This window comes from Camarhynchus parvulus, chromosome 5, assembly GCF_901933205.1.
Source record: "Camarhynchus parvulus chromosome 5, STF_HiC, whole genome shotgun sequence".
Classification (NCBI taxonomy): Eukaryota; Metazoa; Chordata; class Aves; order Passeriformes; family Thraupidae; genus Camarhynchus; species Camarhynchus parvulus.
In genome coordinates this window covers 13,163,201-13,182,123 of record NC_044575.1, presented here as the reverse complement: position 1 = coordinate 13,182,123, position 18,923 = coordinate 13,163,201, and the positions used below count along the sequence as shown (strand labels likewise).

The 18,923-nt window shown below is 38.9% G+C and overlaps 1 protein-coding gene across 1 annotated transcript in view; it reads right to left on the bottom strand.

The window, feature by feature from the left end:
• Nucleotides 1-9,918: 9,918 nt before the first annotated feature.
• The window catches only part of OTOG (otogelin), a 92,620-nt gene continuing 83,615 nt past the window's right edge, over nt 9,919-18,923 (bottom strand). The window contains exons 52-56 of the mRNA XM_030950341.1: nt 18,370-18,474; nt 17,827-17,946; nt 16,942-16,987; nt 12,329-12,408; nt 9,919-11,061 (exon numbers count right to left, since the gene is read on the bottom strand). Coding sequence (XP_030806201.1) covers nt 10,861-11,061; nt 12,329-12,408; nt 16,942-16,987; nt 17,827-17,946; nt 18,370-18,474 — 552 coding nt within the window. The 3' untranslated portion in view covers nt 9,919-10,860. The remainder of the gene's footprint in view (nt 11,062-12,328; nt 12,409-16,941; nt 16,988-17,826; nt 17,947-18,369; nt 18,475-18,923) is intronic.

Below are 18,923 nucleotides of genomic sequence, written 5' to 3'. Positions count from 1 at the left end.
GTGTCTGAGGCTGTCTGTGGTGTCTGTAAGCTGCATACAAATTTCTCTCTAAGATACTCCAAAAACCAATCTGGTAACCAGTAGACCAGACCCCTTTTTGGTCTCTTGAAAAAATCCCAAGCAAAAACCAAAACCAAACCAGACCCCCCCAAAAAAACAACCAACACCAAAACAAACCACATTTGTACTAGTATTCTTTTGTACCACATGAGCTAGAGAAAATTCTTCAATTTTTCTCATCACTGCTTTCCACTACAGCATGTAGGGAAGTCCAAGACCCTGGGAGGCACCAGCCCTGTTCACATTGCTTTGGAACAGTTTCCTTTTCACTGGGAAGTATGGAACAGGGAATATCTCTGACCTGGAGCAGATGGACCCACCACCCTTACCAAAACTGCCAACTCTATTCTTCTGCCACCAGAGCAGAACATCTGCAAGGAGACCAAACTGTATCTATTCTGCCTTTTACCCTTTAAAGCCTTTTTCTCCTCAAGTAAGTTGCACTGGTCTAACAGGGATCAGCCAATGTTTTTCCAAAAAAAAAAAATTATCCTTACTGATTCAATACAGACCATCATGTGGGGATGGGGAGGAACTATCTGCAATCTGGCAGTCCTTTCATGGTGGATCAGATGATTCAGAAAAGAAGTAGTATCTTAGACTGTAATGGATACATTTGAGTTGGTATCAGTCTTTGTACAATCTTTGTGTACATTAACCGTGTATTCACAGACTAAGTTTTTCTGGATACTGCACTTGTGAAAATATATATTTCCACTTGTGCTGGAAATATTCATTGATCAGTCCACAGTTTCCCACAAGCCTCCATGTTATAAAAAGCCTACATCTCTCACTCTGTCAGTCTCAGTTTCCCTTTCCCTCTGTACAAGAAAGGGCCCCCCAAACAGCTGGCACAGACTCCCATTTCTAGATACTGTATTTCCATACAAGGTCCCAAAAAGCAGGGAGAGGGACAGAATGTCCTCAGGCTCCTGCAGGAAGGGGAGAAGCTGTATTTCACCAAGGAACATATCATGTCCTCCACCCAAGGCAGAAAGGGATGTGAAACTTCAGCGGCTGGGGGGAAATCCCTGTGTCTGAATGAGACTGGAAAGAGTTTCACTTCCTGAGAAAGTCTTCTGGGGTGAGGAAGAGGGAAGAGATGGAGATTAATTGTTTTTTTCTCTCCTAGAGACTTTGGAGTAAGGAAGAAAACATTTGTTCAGCTGGGATGACAAAGAGCCTGAAGTCCATGCTGTAGGCGCATTTGTTCCATTACCAGGCAGTTTCATATTTAAGAAACAGAAGCTATAGAATGCATAATGATTTTTATTCCCAGGAAGGAGCATAAGGATATTAATGACCCTCACAGACAGCTCTGGTGCAAAACGGTGAGAGAGGCTTCTCACATGCACATCCACAGGGAGCAGGGCCCCACACTGCACTGGGGCAGCCAAGGGCAGAATTCACCTTCCTGATATCCCTGTGGTTATCTCATGCTTGTGATGCAGCAAAGCAGAAAGGTGCCCCTTCCAGAAGAGCCATTTGAGGAGAGCCTGAAGCACATCTCAGAGCCCATTTTGAAATATTCACCTTTGGACTCACCAGCACCTGACAGGACCCTCTTAACCATGGCAGCTCTGTGCAGAGCACACGAGATGCCACCAGGCTGTTCAATGGCAGCAGGGCATCCAAACCTTCCCAGCGCATCCAGTACATTTCAGCAGGACAGACTGGCGGGGGCTGGTCCTCCACATCTCTCAAAGTGTTAAACAAATCAGAGCTTAACAATTCCATAGTGTTAATTATATTGTTTTCTGTTAAAACAATAAAGTGTGCTCCACTTTCAATCTTGCTTAACATGCGTTAGTTAAGGAAAGAAGGGACTGTCCCACTGCAAAACATCTGAAATCACAGAAGAAATTCCTATCAAAATAGCATCTCAGCTTTTATCTCCTTGCCATCACTAGGTCTAAAACAAAGATTTGTTTTCAAGTGTTTAGACTGTCTGAAGAGAAAAAAAATAGGGCTGAAAGAGTTAAAGTGTTTATTGTACTTTTACACATTTTAAGATATCATCTTTCTACAATGGCAGTAAAATCAGCATGTAGCCTTAATTTTCTATGGTTGAACCTTGAACGTGAATCATTATATTACAATGTACTTATTGATTTCAACAGGAAGAGGATTAAGCCCAGAAAATCAGGTTAGGAACCTGAAACTGGACTGAGGAAAATGGAATTTTTCTGGTACTAAAAACTTCTTATGTTATGTAAAATACATTAGAATTTTAAATATGAGATTTGGCCATTTGGAAAATATTCTTAACATCTTGAACTCAGCAGAGCTGTGACAAGGTCAGTGAACTGAAAATCCAATTAGTAACCAGGGCTTTGAATAAATAACCTAGTACTACACATATTAGACATCAATGTCTGATTTTACCTACTTGCACAAACATACATATATAAAATGAATGGTGCTTAAATGGAATATTGAACAGGTATAAAGAGAAAACATTTGTGAACACTGAGTGCTGTCTGTTGGCCAACAGTACCACATATACCATTGGATGCATATAAATACATTTTATATATGTATATAATATATATGCACACGGAATACGCACAGTGTAGACACACTTCAAGTACAACCAGGACATCAAACTGAAATTTATTTTTCAGTTTCCCTGTTTTCAGGAGCCTTTTCAGTTACCTGTTCATTGGAAGTACCAGGCTAACTTAGCTATAGGTGCTTAGTTTATGGCAGGGCAAGCAAAACAAATTTCAGCTGCACATCCATTAACCCTCCATGCATTACTATTTGCTAGAGCTGGTGACAGAAGCCCACCCCCACATAATTTACCCAGAAGCCTCTCTTGTAAAAATTCTTATTTTGAAAGTTTACAGTTTAGACAACCAAATAATTTGGACAGAAATTTTCTGTAATGGACATTGTCCTCCTTAAGTTTGCAGTGTGTGCTACCAAAGACTCCACATTCAAAAAACATTTCTCAATTGCTCTAAGGCTTTTCTTGCACAGAGAACAGCAGTATCTCAAAGACTGCTGCAAAGATCGTGTTCAACTGCTTTGAACTTCAAATGACCTGGTAACAAAAACAAGCTCTGTAAGCACTGAGCAAGTCACATACTTTGGTGAGTAAGCACACAAGTCACTGAAATTTCCAGCTTATTACAAATACTTAAATCAGAATAATCTATGCCTGAGAAGAGGAAAAATAATTCATTAAAATTCATCAGGAAGACAGGGATGCTGGTAGCACATTGATGGAAATCACTCCTGTGGTACTTTCTCATTCTTATTTGAAGCAGTTTGGGGCAAACTTAAAAGGCTGATAAAATATTTAGAGCTATACAAGGAGATTTGAACTAGAATATGAAAGCACTGGAAGTGGTAAACCTTTCATCAGGCAAGAGAAGAAAATGCAGCAAGGATAGGAAATGAATCCAAATTCACAGTCACAAGGCATCTGTCCCTATGCTCCCCTTCCCAGAGAGCCTACAGCTACCTGAACACCGGTACATCAGTGAATCATAGTCACAGAATGGTTTGGATTGGAAGGGATCATCTCATTCCAACTTCCCTGCCATGGGACACCTTCCACTAGACCAGGCTGCTCAGAGGCCTATCCCATCTGGCCTTGAACACTTCCAGGGATGGAGCATCCACAACTTCTCTGGGCAACCTGTGCCAGTGTCTCACCACCCTGACAGTAAAGCATTTTGTCCTAATATCTAACCTAAACCTACTCTCTTTCAGTTTGAAGCCATAACCCCTTGTCCTGTCGCTACATTCTCTTGTCCCTCTCCATCGGTTTTGTAGGCTCCCTTCAGGTACTGAAAGATCACAATTAGGTCACCTCAGATCTGTCTCTTTTCCAGGCTGAACGAACCAAATTCTCTCCACCTTTCCTTGTAAAAGAGGTGCCCCATCTCTCTGATGATCTTTATGTCCCCCTCTGGGCTCACTCCAGCAGGTCCCTGTCCTTCCTGTGCTGGGACCCCAGAGCTGATGCAGCCCAGGACACGTTTGGCTCTCTGGGCTGGGAGTGCCATGGTTGGGGCATGTCCAGCTCTCACCCACAGCACCCCAAACCCTTCTGGGCAGGGCTGCTCTGGATCTGCTCCTTCCCAGCCTGTGCTGGTACCAGGGGCTGTCCTGATCCAGGTGCAGCCCCAGCACTTGGTCTTGTCAAACCTCATGAGGTTCCCATGGAACTTGTCCAGGTCCCTCTGGGTGGTCTCCTGTCCTTCATGTGTGCCAACCACCCCACTCAGCTTGATGTTATCAGCAAATTTGTTGAGGGTGCTTTGATTTATCCGTGGTGGGTCACAGGCTCTTCTTTGTCACTCCCATGACTCATGGCCAGCTACCTGGCTCTCTACCAGCCCTCACACAGAGGCAGAAACAATTCTCTTTATTTCCAGCCCAGCAGTGCTTTGAGAGATCAAGGGAAATAGAGCTATGGGGTTCATACTGCTTTAAAAAACACACAATGAGGGGTGGTGCAAGCCCAAGGAAAGTGATACTACCAGAGTACTCCAAGCCACAAGACAGAAGGAAGATTTCTTGTTAAGCTGCAAAAGTTGTCTTGTAAAAGAGCAGATGGCACTAAGTTGGCACAGATGGCATGAAATCGTTTAGGGTAAATTGCAGTCTAAGGTAAATCTGCACAAATACTTTAATTCTGTTTCTAATAATTCCACTGTTAATGGAGTTAATCATCTGGTCACTTGGGAATAAGCCATTTGCACTGAATTCAAAAGTTAAAAATTGCCATATGGAAATAAGCAACTTCCGCTTCCACTACCCACTCCCACCAAGTAACTTCCAAGTCTTTCCAAAGTTAAATTAACAACATAACCAACAAACCCACAATTTTCTTTGCATTTTGGCTCTCCAAGGTTGACCTGACATGTTTCCAAAGCTCTGAGGCACTGTATTTCACTTGGGAGCAGGCACAGGATAGTGCTGGAGGAACATCAGAGAAGGCAAGAGCCATGAGCATCCCAGCACCTCTGTGCTAGCTCCAACCTAGCCAGAAAGGAGCAGAGTGTGGGTCAGGAATGTTGGTACCCAGCTTGGGGCACCTATTATGAAAATGAAGCTTGGTGCAGAGAGCAGAATATCCAAGCTCCACAAAGGTGACACCCAGGGCATCTCATCTTTGGGCACAGCCACCATGCTCCCCACCAGCAGCAAGGCTTCCACTCAAGGTAAAATGCAGCAATAACAGTTTGCCACCCATTACTCAGTCATGCATGAAGTGGAGCATCTGAAAAATGTTGCTGCATTCTGGAAACACACTGCTCTTACTTGATATTGCTGTATAAGCATCAAACTATTTTGTTTTAAAAGCCATGGTAAATTTATGAATGAAACTGTGCAAGAGGGATTTAATGAGAGATCCATAGCAAGTGTTCAGTGGTCTGGATGTTGTCTGCCACCAGGGTAGCATGAAATCATTTGATAATTAGACCATGGCCATGCAGGATTAGCATACCTTGAAAATATAGGGCTGCATTATTTTTATTTATATAACAGATGGATATTTTAAAAGGTCGTGCATTTTTTAATGAATGCAACATCACGCCAGTGTTGACAGAAGATTTGGAAGTGCTACAATATGACCAAATCTAAAGCCTAAAAATGATACCTTCCCTTCCCCCTGTGCTCCAGACTTGGAGCCAACAAAAAAAATGTGCAAATGCTGTAAATTTCCTTCCAGAGATCAGCTTAAATACAGCATTTACAGGGCACTAGGTTGTATTAACTTCCATTTCATGTCAATTATAGGTAATTAAAAGACTCTCATTTTTAGAGTTACCTGGAGGCCCCACACTTCTCCTTTAGCCTTATGACACATGAATAAGATAAGAGAGAAACTTCTATTGCCTCCAGTAATCCTGAACAAGAGCTGCACTCAAGCCCATTGCCATCAGTAACCACAGAACAAGTCAGTTTTCCTTCATGGTCAAGGGACGGACTTTTTTCCCACCTCTAATGCTGAAAATCCCAAGAGGCTCCCTTAGGTACTGACTCCCACTTTCCCCTGTGTAACAGCTTCATGATATTTGGGCTTGACAGTCCAATCTGAAGAAAAAAACTCCTAAATGTTTTCAGTCAAAACATGATCCCTCATCTCCTTTCTGCTCCTTTTCCAGAGCAGAAATGAAAACGATGAGATCAGGATCAAAGATATTGGTATTTAAACTCAATACTTGAAAATAAGGAAGTTGCCATAAAACCACTTTTAACATTTTAGGGATTTTAATCAAACATGGTGGGGTTTTTTGTTGTTTTGTTTTTTTTTCATTCAAAGTTGTCTCAAGTAGGTACAACAAGCATTTATTTATATTTCCTAGACGGATTTCACTAAATTCTGGGAATCACCTTACCTTTAATATCTTGGAAGCCAAAAGCGTAGAAAACAAGATCAGAAATCACCTGCAGATCTCAAGCCAGTATCTATGCAATGAAAAGTCTAAAAAATAAAAAAATGTTAAAACTCACTCACCTTATGGATCTTTTCCAGCTAACAGAAGACATTGCCATGGAAATGAACACATGACATCTTTGCAAATTCAGCTGTGCTTTTCCATCTTGAAGGTTTGGCTGATGATGATGTCTGTCTTCAGCTCTAGAGATACAGGGATAGTTTTATAGCTGTTATACAAAGTAAGAATTCTTGGAAACATGCAGGAAACACCAAAAAGGACACTCAATTCAGCTTCATGCAAATCAAACATTACCATTAATCACCTCATATGAGGTTGTCAGATAAGATATACCATAATCACTATCACAGTAGCTGATTTTTGAGCCTGTTGAGATATCTTTAACCATTAAAGATGAATTTAATGTCAACTAATTGTAATAGTCCAAAAGCAAATTATCTAACCATATTTTACTATCTGGGTTCTCTCCACAGTGAAAAGGAAAGATGGCACATCTGGAGGATAAATCACCATATCAATCTTGGACACTTATTTTAGGATGGGTTGAGTCACTCTGGATGCAGCTCTCTTTGGTGATGGATGGAGCCTGGGCACCTGAGTTAATTCAGATATCTGTGTTATAAACAGCTGATGTGAGGTGACGTGACCAAAGCCTTGGTCAGGAGTCCATGCAGAAAGCAGATCTGAGGGGATGGCAGTCTGTCAGGTGCTATTTCTAAAGAGGTTAGATGTCTTCATCACACTAAGAGGGGATTTTTCCAAAAAATCACCATCTGCATAGCAGCTGTTACCTCGTTTTAATTATTCATAGCTAGCCACTTGTAGAGGGGAGAGAGAGGTGGTGTGGGCAGAGATAAGAGTGAGGGCAAAATTTTTTGAATGATTTTGGTCTGACTTCATGGGCTGCATACTTGAGAGCTATCTGAGGGGGTGTAAGTTTTTTAACTTGTGACTAATAGTTCACATTAAACTGCAGCCCAGCAGATGCCAGTATCTCAGATTAATTTACCAAACCACCAGGCAGCCCTATCACTAATTAGAGGAAGCATTACTCAAGAGGCCATTATCCTGAGCCCAGATCATGTACTAATAACCCCAGAGAGTGTGCATTTAGAAAACACAATTGATATCATTATATTTCTTCTTAAAGGTCTTTCTCAAGGGCCAACATCCATAATATTCAAGAGTCCAGCTGCCAAATCTCATCTTTTCCTGTGAATCAAGGCTGGGTAAGCTTGCCCAAGGTAATGCAAAAAAAATATGTTTTTTAAACGAGATGAAAATGGGCAATCAGCACTGTAACAACAAACCAATGTTTCCATACTCAAATACAAAACTTTTCATTCAAAGATGGAAACCCCCTAGCATTAGGAAGGTTTTAATTCATAGATTTAATGAAACACAAGCGTGTGATGATTCCCTCCCAACATTAGGAATCAGTTTCTGTGCATGCAAACAGGGTTATTGGGGTGAAATAAAGTTCTGAGACTTTCAAAGAAATGTTAAGAAGCCTCAGTTCTGAGACTTTCCAAGAAATGTTAAGCAGGTCAGTTTCAAGCAAAGGATTTAATAAAAAGAAAATAAAATTTGTTTCGGACTCAGTCATAGTTACAGCCCAAGTACCTCCAGCATGGAAGGGCCAGATGAAATTCCCATAGAAGTCCCTTTGGCTTCCAAAGATGTGGAAGTACAGATAGGGCACATCTGTTTCCAGCTGAGCTGCTTTGTGCAATGGCACTGTAAGGTAAATACAAGGTAAGGGCCTGGGTGGCTTTGAACAACTCCAGAGAGGCTGAGGATGTGTGAAGGAATTGAACGCGGAGGCAGGATTAAAGTAACTTCCTCTGCCATGTCAGGGGTAGTTTGAATCTTTCCCCTTGTTTCTCCCAGCATAAGCCTAAAGTTTGCAAAAGCAGAAGTAGGGACTTAGCACACTGTTTATTATTTTACTGCTGAAGTAGCAGCAGGGGTCTTTGATTATGGTTACCAGACACACTACTGTCAGCTTTCTGCTCTCTGCCTGCATTAACTTTTGTCTTCAACCAAAAGCTGAAAGTTTGGATCTCAAATGCTTCTCAGAGTTACTGCCTTGAGCTGCTAGAAACCATCAGCTCTCTGCTCAAGTGGCAAGAGGAGGGACCACACTGCAGCACAGGGAAAAATGTTGGTTGGCCTAATTCCTGCTCTACTTCTGTCCCTCACGGTGGTGAAATTTGGAACTTCACACAACTATCATCTCAGGTGAGAGCAAAAGAAATGTCTCTTAATTCCAGCCCTCTAGGATGGCATCTGCCAGCTGGTAAACTAAGGAAGGTTGAACTTCTCCTTTGAAAATGCCAAAGCATAAATTTTAAGCACATGGTGTCAAGGACTTGACTCTGCTCAATGCCTTATAAACAGCATTTTTTCCCTCTCAATTTCTAAAGGATGGATTTCTCCTAAATTCTGTCCCTTCTTATTATTAAGAAGACAGCTTTGTAAAAGGAGCATCATCTGCAAAGTGAGCAGGGACTGCACAAACAGCAGGTAGAGCTTAAAGACACATTTGGCCCTAGGTACTGAAGGATGACCATCACTACGCAACAATTACTCAAAACACAGTCCACACACATTGCAGTCAAACTGAAGGTTAATTCAGAAAAAATATGGAAAGGGAATCTGCAGAAATAGATTCTTTACACATTCTTTATCGCCTGTTTTTCCAGGACAAACAATCTGACAGTGTCAGAGTTGTGTTGTTACAGTTTGATGAACAAGCATTCTCCAATTTTTATTTTGAATAAAATTACATAGATGAATTTTGCATTTCTGAGGCTGAAAGTGAACCGTGATGAAATCAGAAAAATATGTAGATTTTTAAAAATCCATGAGCAAGTCTTCCTCCCTGATGTACTACTTGTGATGTCAGTAAACACTAAAATTACCCACGTGCACCACTGAAGAATATTAGTAAGTATAATGTGTTTCATCACATGGCAGTAAGCTGCTCTAGCAATGATAGCAAAATTAATTGTAACAAAATAAGACTTCCTGTTGTTTATTAGATATTGTAAGAATGAAATGTACAGTATACAAAATTAATATCAAAAATGTTCATATGATTGATTTTAACAATGCATTTTTCTTTGAATTTACTGCAGACAAGCAGCTTCCAAAGAGGGATGCTGAGATCTATTTAATCTTAAAGATCTCGAGTGTATCACTGCATGCTATCTACGATTTTAATCTACAAAACAAAAGCTACTGAATTTTTGCTTAATCTCAGTAGTGTTTGTTAAAGAAGAAGAGAATAGTAACATCACCTTCGAGAAGAAAAAAAATCAGTTCATTACAAAAAAATTTAATTTTTCAAGTTCATAAAAAAATTGCTTTTGAAATTTCAAACCTTACAATTGTACATTTTGAATTTCAAGCACTTGCCATAAGAAGTTGCATCTACTATACAGGTGACAAAGACTTTCAATGTTGTTTTTCTTTGAGGCAGATACATATAATCCTCATTTTCTTTTTCCTAATGAACTTTCACATCTTTAAAATTAGTGTTAAACAATGTTCATTCTCCTAAGAGACAATTTAAGTATGGTTCATTTCATAAGATGAAAGTTTTCATTTAAATTATACCTATAAAAAGGAATATAAAATGGTTTTTGCTTTTTAAATCTGTGTATTTTCAGTTTATGTCATATTGTTTAGCAGAAGGATAAAGTGACTAATGGCTAAACTAGATAGCCTAAAGACAGCAGATCTGTTCCATAAACACATGCTTGCCATAATGCTTTTCACTACAATATAAAATACACTAGAAAAACTGAAATTATTCACAGGGAATGCTACATACAGTTATCAGTATGAATAATGTTTCCCTGACTAAAAAAAAATAAATTCTACATTGAATTTCTTATACATGCTCTACTTAGCAACAGGAATATGATTTAAACTGAAAATTCTTCTCATGTTATCCAAAGAACTTTTCTTAATAGACACTAAGAATACTTGCACAATTACAATGCTTTCAAAACAGTGACCTGCTGCCAGGTAAGTCAGGCAATGATGTAAAACTGGGGTCTTGACAAAGAGTGGATCAGCCTTCCAGAACAAAACAGATGGTGCTCTTATTCTTTAGGTGTCACTAATGTAAATCACCTTTTATGTTGGCACGTATCACAAGAACCCTTAAAACAATCCCTGTGAATGAAAATGAAGACAAATCACAATACAAATGATGCAAAGCCACTTTTCAGAAATTTAGGAGAGTCCAAATGTATTTGTAGTCTTCTGCAGTAAACTGGTGACATTAAGGGGATTGGCCATTGTATTAATAGATAAACTACTATAACATTATGCTATGAACAGCGGGGCTTGCTGCTTTCTTTCACTTTTTTTAAGACCACTGGCAAGAGCAATCAGTGGGCTCTTGGATGGAGTAGCTGACCCAGGTGGAGTTGCTGGTGCAGTACAGCTGCACAGTCCTCCTCTGCAGCCCCAGCTCCCTGCAGCACTTGCAGAACCTGGCGTAGGTGTTGATGTTGTAGTTGTAAATGCTGGCAGAGGGGCACTTCCCATCACAGGAAACAATGTTCACCTGGCAACACACAGGCAGTAATTAACAAATGGGAGCAGGCAGGACAGTTAGTGTTCTCAAGGAATTCTCAAGGACATTAGGCACCCAAATCCAACAGCAAAGCAGTGAGAAAAGTGGATTTCCTCTACCCCGTTATGAAATCCCACCACATCTGGAAATAACCTCTGAAGTGCACTGCCCAGACAGGTCTCAATGTCAATATTACTGATGTTAATGATGACTTTTCTGTCAATTTCAGTAACAGATTTGCACTATTTTAACAAAGAAGCAATTTCAGTTTTGAATTTTAAAGTATTCATAACAACATTGGCAGGAACACAGCACCAAATGTTCTTTCCACAACTCCTTGCAGTATTCATTTCAGTGATACACTGATGCAATGTTGCTATACTGGGTATCAGCAAGGAGGAATAAAAGAACCAATCCTTTGGAAAGCTGAGGGGAATTACTACTAACGACACCAAATGTGTAATGTAGACTGTAAGACAAATAGGCTTAAGAATCTGATAATTTTTTTCAAATTTAATAGTCAGGATTTGTGTTTCTGTTCAATGAAACACTGAGAATAAATTTCCTGGCTGCTCAACAGCTTACTCTACAAAATGTACTCTTGGAGTCATTTTAGAGGCTACAGCTGTTTCCCTACTCTCTTTTATTACAGCTTTTCCAGGCGCTCTTACACATCTCACACGAGACGTTTGTCTGCGCCCTTGCTGCTGCTCTCAGCCTCACCGCTCAGCAGGACATGGTTGGTGTCCTCCAACACTAAATCCTTTGACAGGCACACAGATAGTGTGCCTCATTCTTCCTTCACATTTCACAGTGTGCTGACACTGCTGCCTAAAAAGAGCTTTCAGGACCCAGGATTCCTTTCTTCATGAAGTTGGCATTTAAACACCGTCCCTAGGCAGATGAAAAATTACACACATCTGCAGTTGTTTTAGCTGTAAAATATCAGGGCAAGGTTCAGTTTTAATAGTTAATTTGCATAGAATAATTGCAGTATGGGGTGAAATAAGACTAAATTGGCATGCACCTAAATGCACACATAGAAAAAGAAGCAGCCTCCTTCTTTTGTTATTGAGAAGATGACTGCTGAGAATGTAGGGAAGCATTAAAACAGTTCTGTGAAACACAGAAACCTCTGCCTCTGCAACAGAGATGGAGACAATGGCCTTGTGGAATCTGAGTTCCCTTTCTTCCTTCTTTTTAATATCTCAAAATGTTTCTCCTCTAGTGAGAGAAGTCACTATGGCTTTGTACTTACCGGTGTGTTACTCCTGCAGTCGTTCTTGCGGATGGTCATCCTAACAGTCACCTTCTTACAGAATTTACCATCTTCCTTACCTGCAAAATGGGCATAGATTTTAAAATATCAGCTCAAATTTCTAACACCTCAGAGATAAGAACACTCCTGACCATTTAATGGATTCAAGAGACACAAAGAAGAAAATACCCAGTACATCACTGCACATACACAACTTTGGTGAAGTAACATTAGCTGCACACTGAATCACTTTTAAGATTATTTCATTCATTAAAGTATCTCTTTTTATCTTTAATAACAACTATAAAAGGTTTATTCTTCATTCAGAAGCCTTTTATGTGTAAGTCTGCTGTTTTCAAAAAATTTTTGTAAAATTGATCCAACTCACTGTGAGAAGACTTGTTAATTATTCTAACTTGTTAATGATACCAAATGGTATCATTATCAAAAGGTAAATTTGTTAATAAATAAAAGTGTATTTTCTGTGAAATAAATACAACAAATTTTAATAGCAGCATTTGTTCTCCAGTGGTGTAAACAAAATTTAAAATAAATACATAACAGAATACATAACAGAATCTGATGAAGAATAGGTCTTCGGGGGCTTTACATTTCTGTATGTTTTCATTAAATCAAAGAACACCAGTTAAAAAATGAAATTTTTATTTTCGTTTTCATTAACATTATTTCCACATTTTTTTCGTACAAGGCACATAGATCAAATAAAAGAGATCACAAGTAATCATGAAATTAAATGAGGAGTTCCATTTAATTTAAGAAGCGAATGACAAACATTGGAAGCAAAACAAAGATGTTCAGTTGCAAGAGAACAGGAAGAGCAGTATCTTCTCAGGATGATCTTCTCTGTGATGATAAACCCCATCAGGCTGCAGATCTGTAAGAGAACAAACAGCCCATTCCATTAGAGGAGTTTCCACTGTTTCAAACCAGATTTTACACACCATGATGCAGCCCCCAATGACTCTCCCCTTACAGAGCTGCATTTTCTTTGAGCCAAGAAATCCAAAGATATTGACAAAAGGGAAATACTGTTAGCTCCAGAAAAGCAAGGGCAATAAAGGATTCACTGCTTTGAACAGTACCCAATATTGAACTGTGACACAATTTATTTACATCTTGATGCACAATGTCCAGTTCCCTGCTCTAACCTCTGTCAAACTAGTAATACTGCTTCTTGGAGAAACAGATTTTAAATGTTGTCTGTTTGGGGGGTTTTATTGAGATTTTTTTGTTTGGGGGCCTTCTTGCCTTTTTTTTTTAATTATATAAGTCTGATATCCTCTCTAGACATAGCAGAGTTTTCTACAACATGACAGAAAGGAGAGCAATAAATCTTCTTGGAAACAAATAAAAACTTACAGACAAATGTCTGGCTACTGCTTGACTGTCACTGAATTATGTTTGCTTAGGGAAAAAGTAAATTGAGAAATGAAGGAAAAAATAAATAGTTTTTAAAAAATCCCAACTCACCGTTATTTCATGTTTTTCAAAGTTCTTTTCATGGTTCTTTCTTCTTTTACATTATACATGGTGTGTAGGGTGGAGAATTCAGTGCAGCTGTGACTATGACTTCATCCAGGCTATGGTGAAAGTACATTGTATCTCATACAAAATAAATATATAATGTATTTCCATGCATGCATTCTAATATCCAAAGCCTTTTTAATGAGCTTTACAACAAATATACATTTACGTGAAGAATCTTACAAAACATGGGAGCATTTTATATGTGTCATAATATAATGAGATTCTTTTGCACCATCGGTATGGTTGAAAATCCTTCCTTGGTTTTTGTGTTGACTCATAACACTGTGGTCATTTGTTGTGACAGCAATATGAAAGAGAAATACAGATTTTGATTCAGTAGTCCTGGAGTCAGAAGTGTAGTTTAATGTAGGATGTATCACTCAGTGGTGTAAAAAATTACAGTCAACACAATTTCTCTTACAGAAATTTGGAGGGTTGTTTTCACGAAATAAATGCCAAAACAAGCATGCTACAATTCAAAGAATTAACATGCTTTATGAAGAAGAACAAAGATAATCTCCAATTTTCATGGACTAAGTACAGGCTTGCTGCTTTCAGTACGTTGTCCTAACTATGGATGGGAAAACAATTACTTGTTTCTACTGTACATGGCAAAACTGCATGGCACATCATCTGCAAAAATGTGGCTGACATAACAAGCTTTAACAAGCAAAGCAATTAGTCTCTATGTTCTACTGCACTGTAAACATGATGGGATTAGTTTACCCTTTTAAACACAGCAATTTTACACATGCAGCAAGCTAAAGACTATGCAAGTGCTTACTACCAACAGTACATTGTTGGCTGACAACAATGCACCGCCCACACAGTGCAAAGTGAGAAACAAACCAAAATGGGAGCCACTCTGAGCAACCATGAGCAGCTGTGCTACACTGCAGCTTTGGCAATAATTGGGTAACGAGAGGTCTGGCGCTCCTATCAGGGAGTACATTGTTGGAAATCAACAATGATGCTGTTTGGGTTGGTCCTACTTATTTCAGGAAAAGGTACCTGTGTGACAGCCAGCATAGGCTGTAGGAGTGACTGGGCTAACAGGGAATGGGAGGAGCACTGACACTGAAGAACCTGGTGAGAATATTACACATTGAACAGAGCACGTGTTACAGAGGGTTTGTATGAAAACATTTGGGAGTTACTAGATTTTGGAAAACAGAATTCAACTTTAGGATGTTTGTATATTTCAGGATCACAGAATGGCTGAGGCTGGAAGAGACCTCTGGAGGTCACCTGGTCCTGCTTCCCTGCTGAGGCAGGGATGTACCAGCAGCTGAGTACCACATCCAGGCATTATTTGCATTGTTAACCTCATGTGCAAACCAGGAAGGATCTGGTCTACCTTGGTATAGCCAAGCCAGTCTGGTATCCTGAGTCCAGTATGTCCTTTGGGGCTACAACAGAGAAATAGTGTAATTTCCTCTCTAGCTTTTGATGGAGCTCCTGGCTCTCCATTTTCAAGACCAATTAAAACTGAAATTGAAAATCACAATTGTTTCTAATGGCGAAGTAGCTCAAAAGAAAACAAAACACTGGTAATCCTTCTCATAAAACATCTCCTACAATTACAACTGGCTGACAGCTCTCATGGCAGTTTACTTGGAGTCAGAATGATTCACAGAGGTTCTGTGTTGTGCACAAACAGGTGTGAAATCACAACCTAGAAATGTATGTGTAAATGCATCTCAGAAGTCACTGGGTACTTCAAGGGTTTAATTTTACCTTGTGAGGCATGTCCCAGGCTAATTTACTTTTGTCTTTAACAATTAAGGAGTGTGGTTATAATCTTTCTCTAAGCCTAGCAGCAAGATCTTCTGCCCTGTTGAAACACAGCTTAATGAATGTTTAACTGTCCTACTGATTTGTTCAGAAGCTGGCTTATTTGGCTGCTAGGGCACGGAAAGGCAACGTCTGATAATCAAAAACTGATCTAAGAGTGCCTATGGAGAATTTACCACAGAACTAGGTAGGACAAGTGCTTGAAACACAGGTCTACCAGAGGGAAAAACTTGGATATTATCATGCCTCTATGGTGGGAGCAGAGAAAAAAATCCTAGATAAATCTTGTACAGTTTCCATAAACTTTTTCCCACAAAATGTAATACAAGGCAGTAACACCAAAAGGTACCTCCCAGCTGGCAGCACATAACCCACTGCAGTAACTGTGCACATGGTACCATGTCAGGTAGTCATAGCTGTGCAAGCTCCATCCCACCCAGCAGGAAATACTGCACTTCTCTCCAGCTCTCTCCCACACTTTCAGGTCACTATTCCAGCCACTTATGCAAATCAAGTCAGATTTTTTGCATTTTTAAATATTATTATACTGCCCAGTATAAAAAAACTCTTTTCATTTGCTTCCAATAGTATCAAACTTCAGCCTAAGGCCTTCATGAGATCAAAATATTTCAGCTATGTAACAATGTGTTAAGAAAAAAAATTATTTCTATTAAGACATAATATCTCTCAAACTTATTCTGCAGAGAATTTTTATTCTGTTTTTTTTTTTTTTTTGCTCCAGAGAATCTTTATTAGCTCTCATAAATAATCAAGAAAGGGAGAATTTTTCAATTGCAGAATTTTTTAAGAGATGCCTGAAGGTTTTTAAACTGTCTATTAATTACTATATTCATTAGTTACAGAATTAACTTACAAACCACATAGATCAATCTTCATTTTTACAAAATATGAAGATATTAATGTAGATGATGCACTTCTTTAAGGTGCCTTCTAAAATACAGTACCTTTTATTTTACTTAATGCAGCACCTAAAATTTTGAGGAGTTTTACAGAAGAACTACAAAACAGTCGAGGTAGGAATTTCGGTGACCTGATCAGCTACAATCACTCTCAGTGGAGTAAATGTTTCCATATTTAAGTGTTTTCTTTTGATTTAACTCCACTATTTTCAGTGTTATGCACATGAGTAAACCTGGGAAAAGCACAGCCTTTGAGATGTGAATCAAGCTTTCATATGGGAAATAATCCACTTTATTCATAAGGTAACAGATCAGAGACTTGTGAGGCAGGAATTGTCAATAATCACTTACATGTTTTGCAGCATCCTTCTAAGAATGGCACAACATAGCCTCCAACCTGACCAAGAGAGAAAATAAAGAGGAAAAACTTGATTTTTTTCAAGCATTCATTCCCATGTATCTGCACTATTAGAAATATCCTTCAGATAAAGCTCTGCGTCATTGTTCAGGCAAATGCAACACTCTGCTGGATGGATGAAGGTTTGGCTACAGAACTGAGACAGCTCAGAGGAACCAACCCGCTGCTATTTGTGAGGAAGAACTGCAGCCACTCAGTTCCTGCAGGACTGCTCCCTGCTTGTGTAGCATCATCCACCAAGGAGAGTATCTTTCTATCCACATGTAAATGTAGAACTACAGAGAGCAGTAAGGGAATTCTCCTTGCCTCCATTCCCTGGCACTTACTATAATCTCATTTTGCATATTCAAATAGAACTTTTGTTCTTGCTCCAAAACTAGTTCATAAAACTTTATGTGTCACTGTAGAAAAGATGCTCCTGATTTTCAGACAATCTTGCCTTTTTTCCAATGTTTTGATCATTATGCTGAATCACATTGCTATACATGGAAAATGTTAGAAAGGGGAGGTCCAGCCCAGAAAAGCATCCAAGTTCAGACAGTTCTATGAAGACTAGTTTGATATTACAAAACCCAATTAAAAAAAATATTCCAAGAATCAGAAGAGGTGTGTACAGCTCTGTAACTCAGCAGCCCGGTGGCACAGTAGTCTGGTGTGTGGTTATACCTTTTATCTTTAAATGTCTAGCAAAAAATACAGGCACTACAAAAATTAATAATTTCTCCCTTCTTGAGGAAAAAACATCTTTTGTCAAAGTGAAATCTTTTCATGCAAACATAGATCACAGCTAGAATGCAAACAGTGTCTTGCACACTGACCTTGACACATTCAGTTTCATTAAAGGGTGGGCATCCAACTGCAGAGGACACCAGAACTGGTCCTATTGCTGTGTTGGTGCATTCATATCTGATGCAGCTTGAAATCCAAACAGCGCCAGGCTGTCAAACATGTTAAAACAGAAACTTTACTCAGCAAAACCAGTGTTTTAAGTATTAATTTAAAAATTTCATTGAATGAGATCTTGCTTGAATCAACAATAATACAGCAAAATATAATTTAGATGTATATTCTGTTTAAGTACTGCATTTGAAAATCTAATAAAAAATACATAATGCTAAGCAGGTTCCAAAATAGTCAAGTTGATGGTAATTCTCTCATATATATCAGAATCCTTTAATTTTTGTTGACAGTTATATGATTGACTTTCCAATAAATTAATATTGTTTACATGCAAAACTATTCCTAGTATTTGGTCAAATAAAGCTCTTTTCTGCACATTCTTTATGGCAAGATATGTACAATATTTCATTATTTTTTGCTTACTTCTATATATTTGGAGGGAATAAAATATGCAAACTCACCTTAAAACTGGTAACTGTGCCATTGCTGAAAGTGTGGAGACAAGACAAGTTCTTGCAGCTACCACAGCAAGTTGTCAAATCTTTTGGAGGCTGATAGACTTGGTTCTGCAAAATCAAATAGATTACTCCTTGCATGAAATCATCTTGCAGCTCAATATTTACTAGTGCAACAGGCAGATTTTTTTTCAGGTATCTGATTTTAGGGATATTTTTAAAATACCTTTCCAAACCACATAGCTTACATTGGCACTGCACACCCATGAGGCTTTTATAAAATACATTTAATCTTAACTGAAGTAAAAGGGGAGGAGTTCCAAATCTTAGAGAATTCATTGGTCTTTCTACCATTTTCAAATGTGACAGCTTACTTCAAGAGCCACTGAAACCTTAACTTTTTAAACATTAGCCATTAAGTAATTATAAAATCAGAAAAAAAATCTGTATAATATTCCCATGGTAATGTATTATATCTTGTAAAAAGACAATGTAACATTTGCTTATTTTATAAAGCTGTCTTCACTGCATTTACATAATTATTCTCTTTCTGATTCATA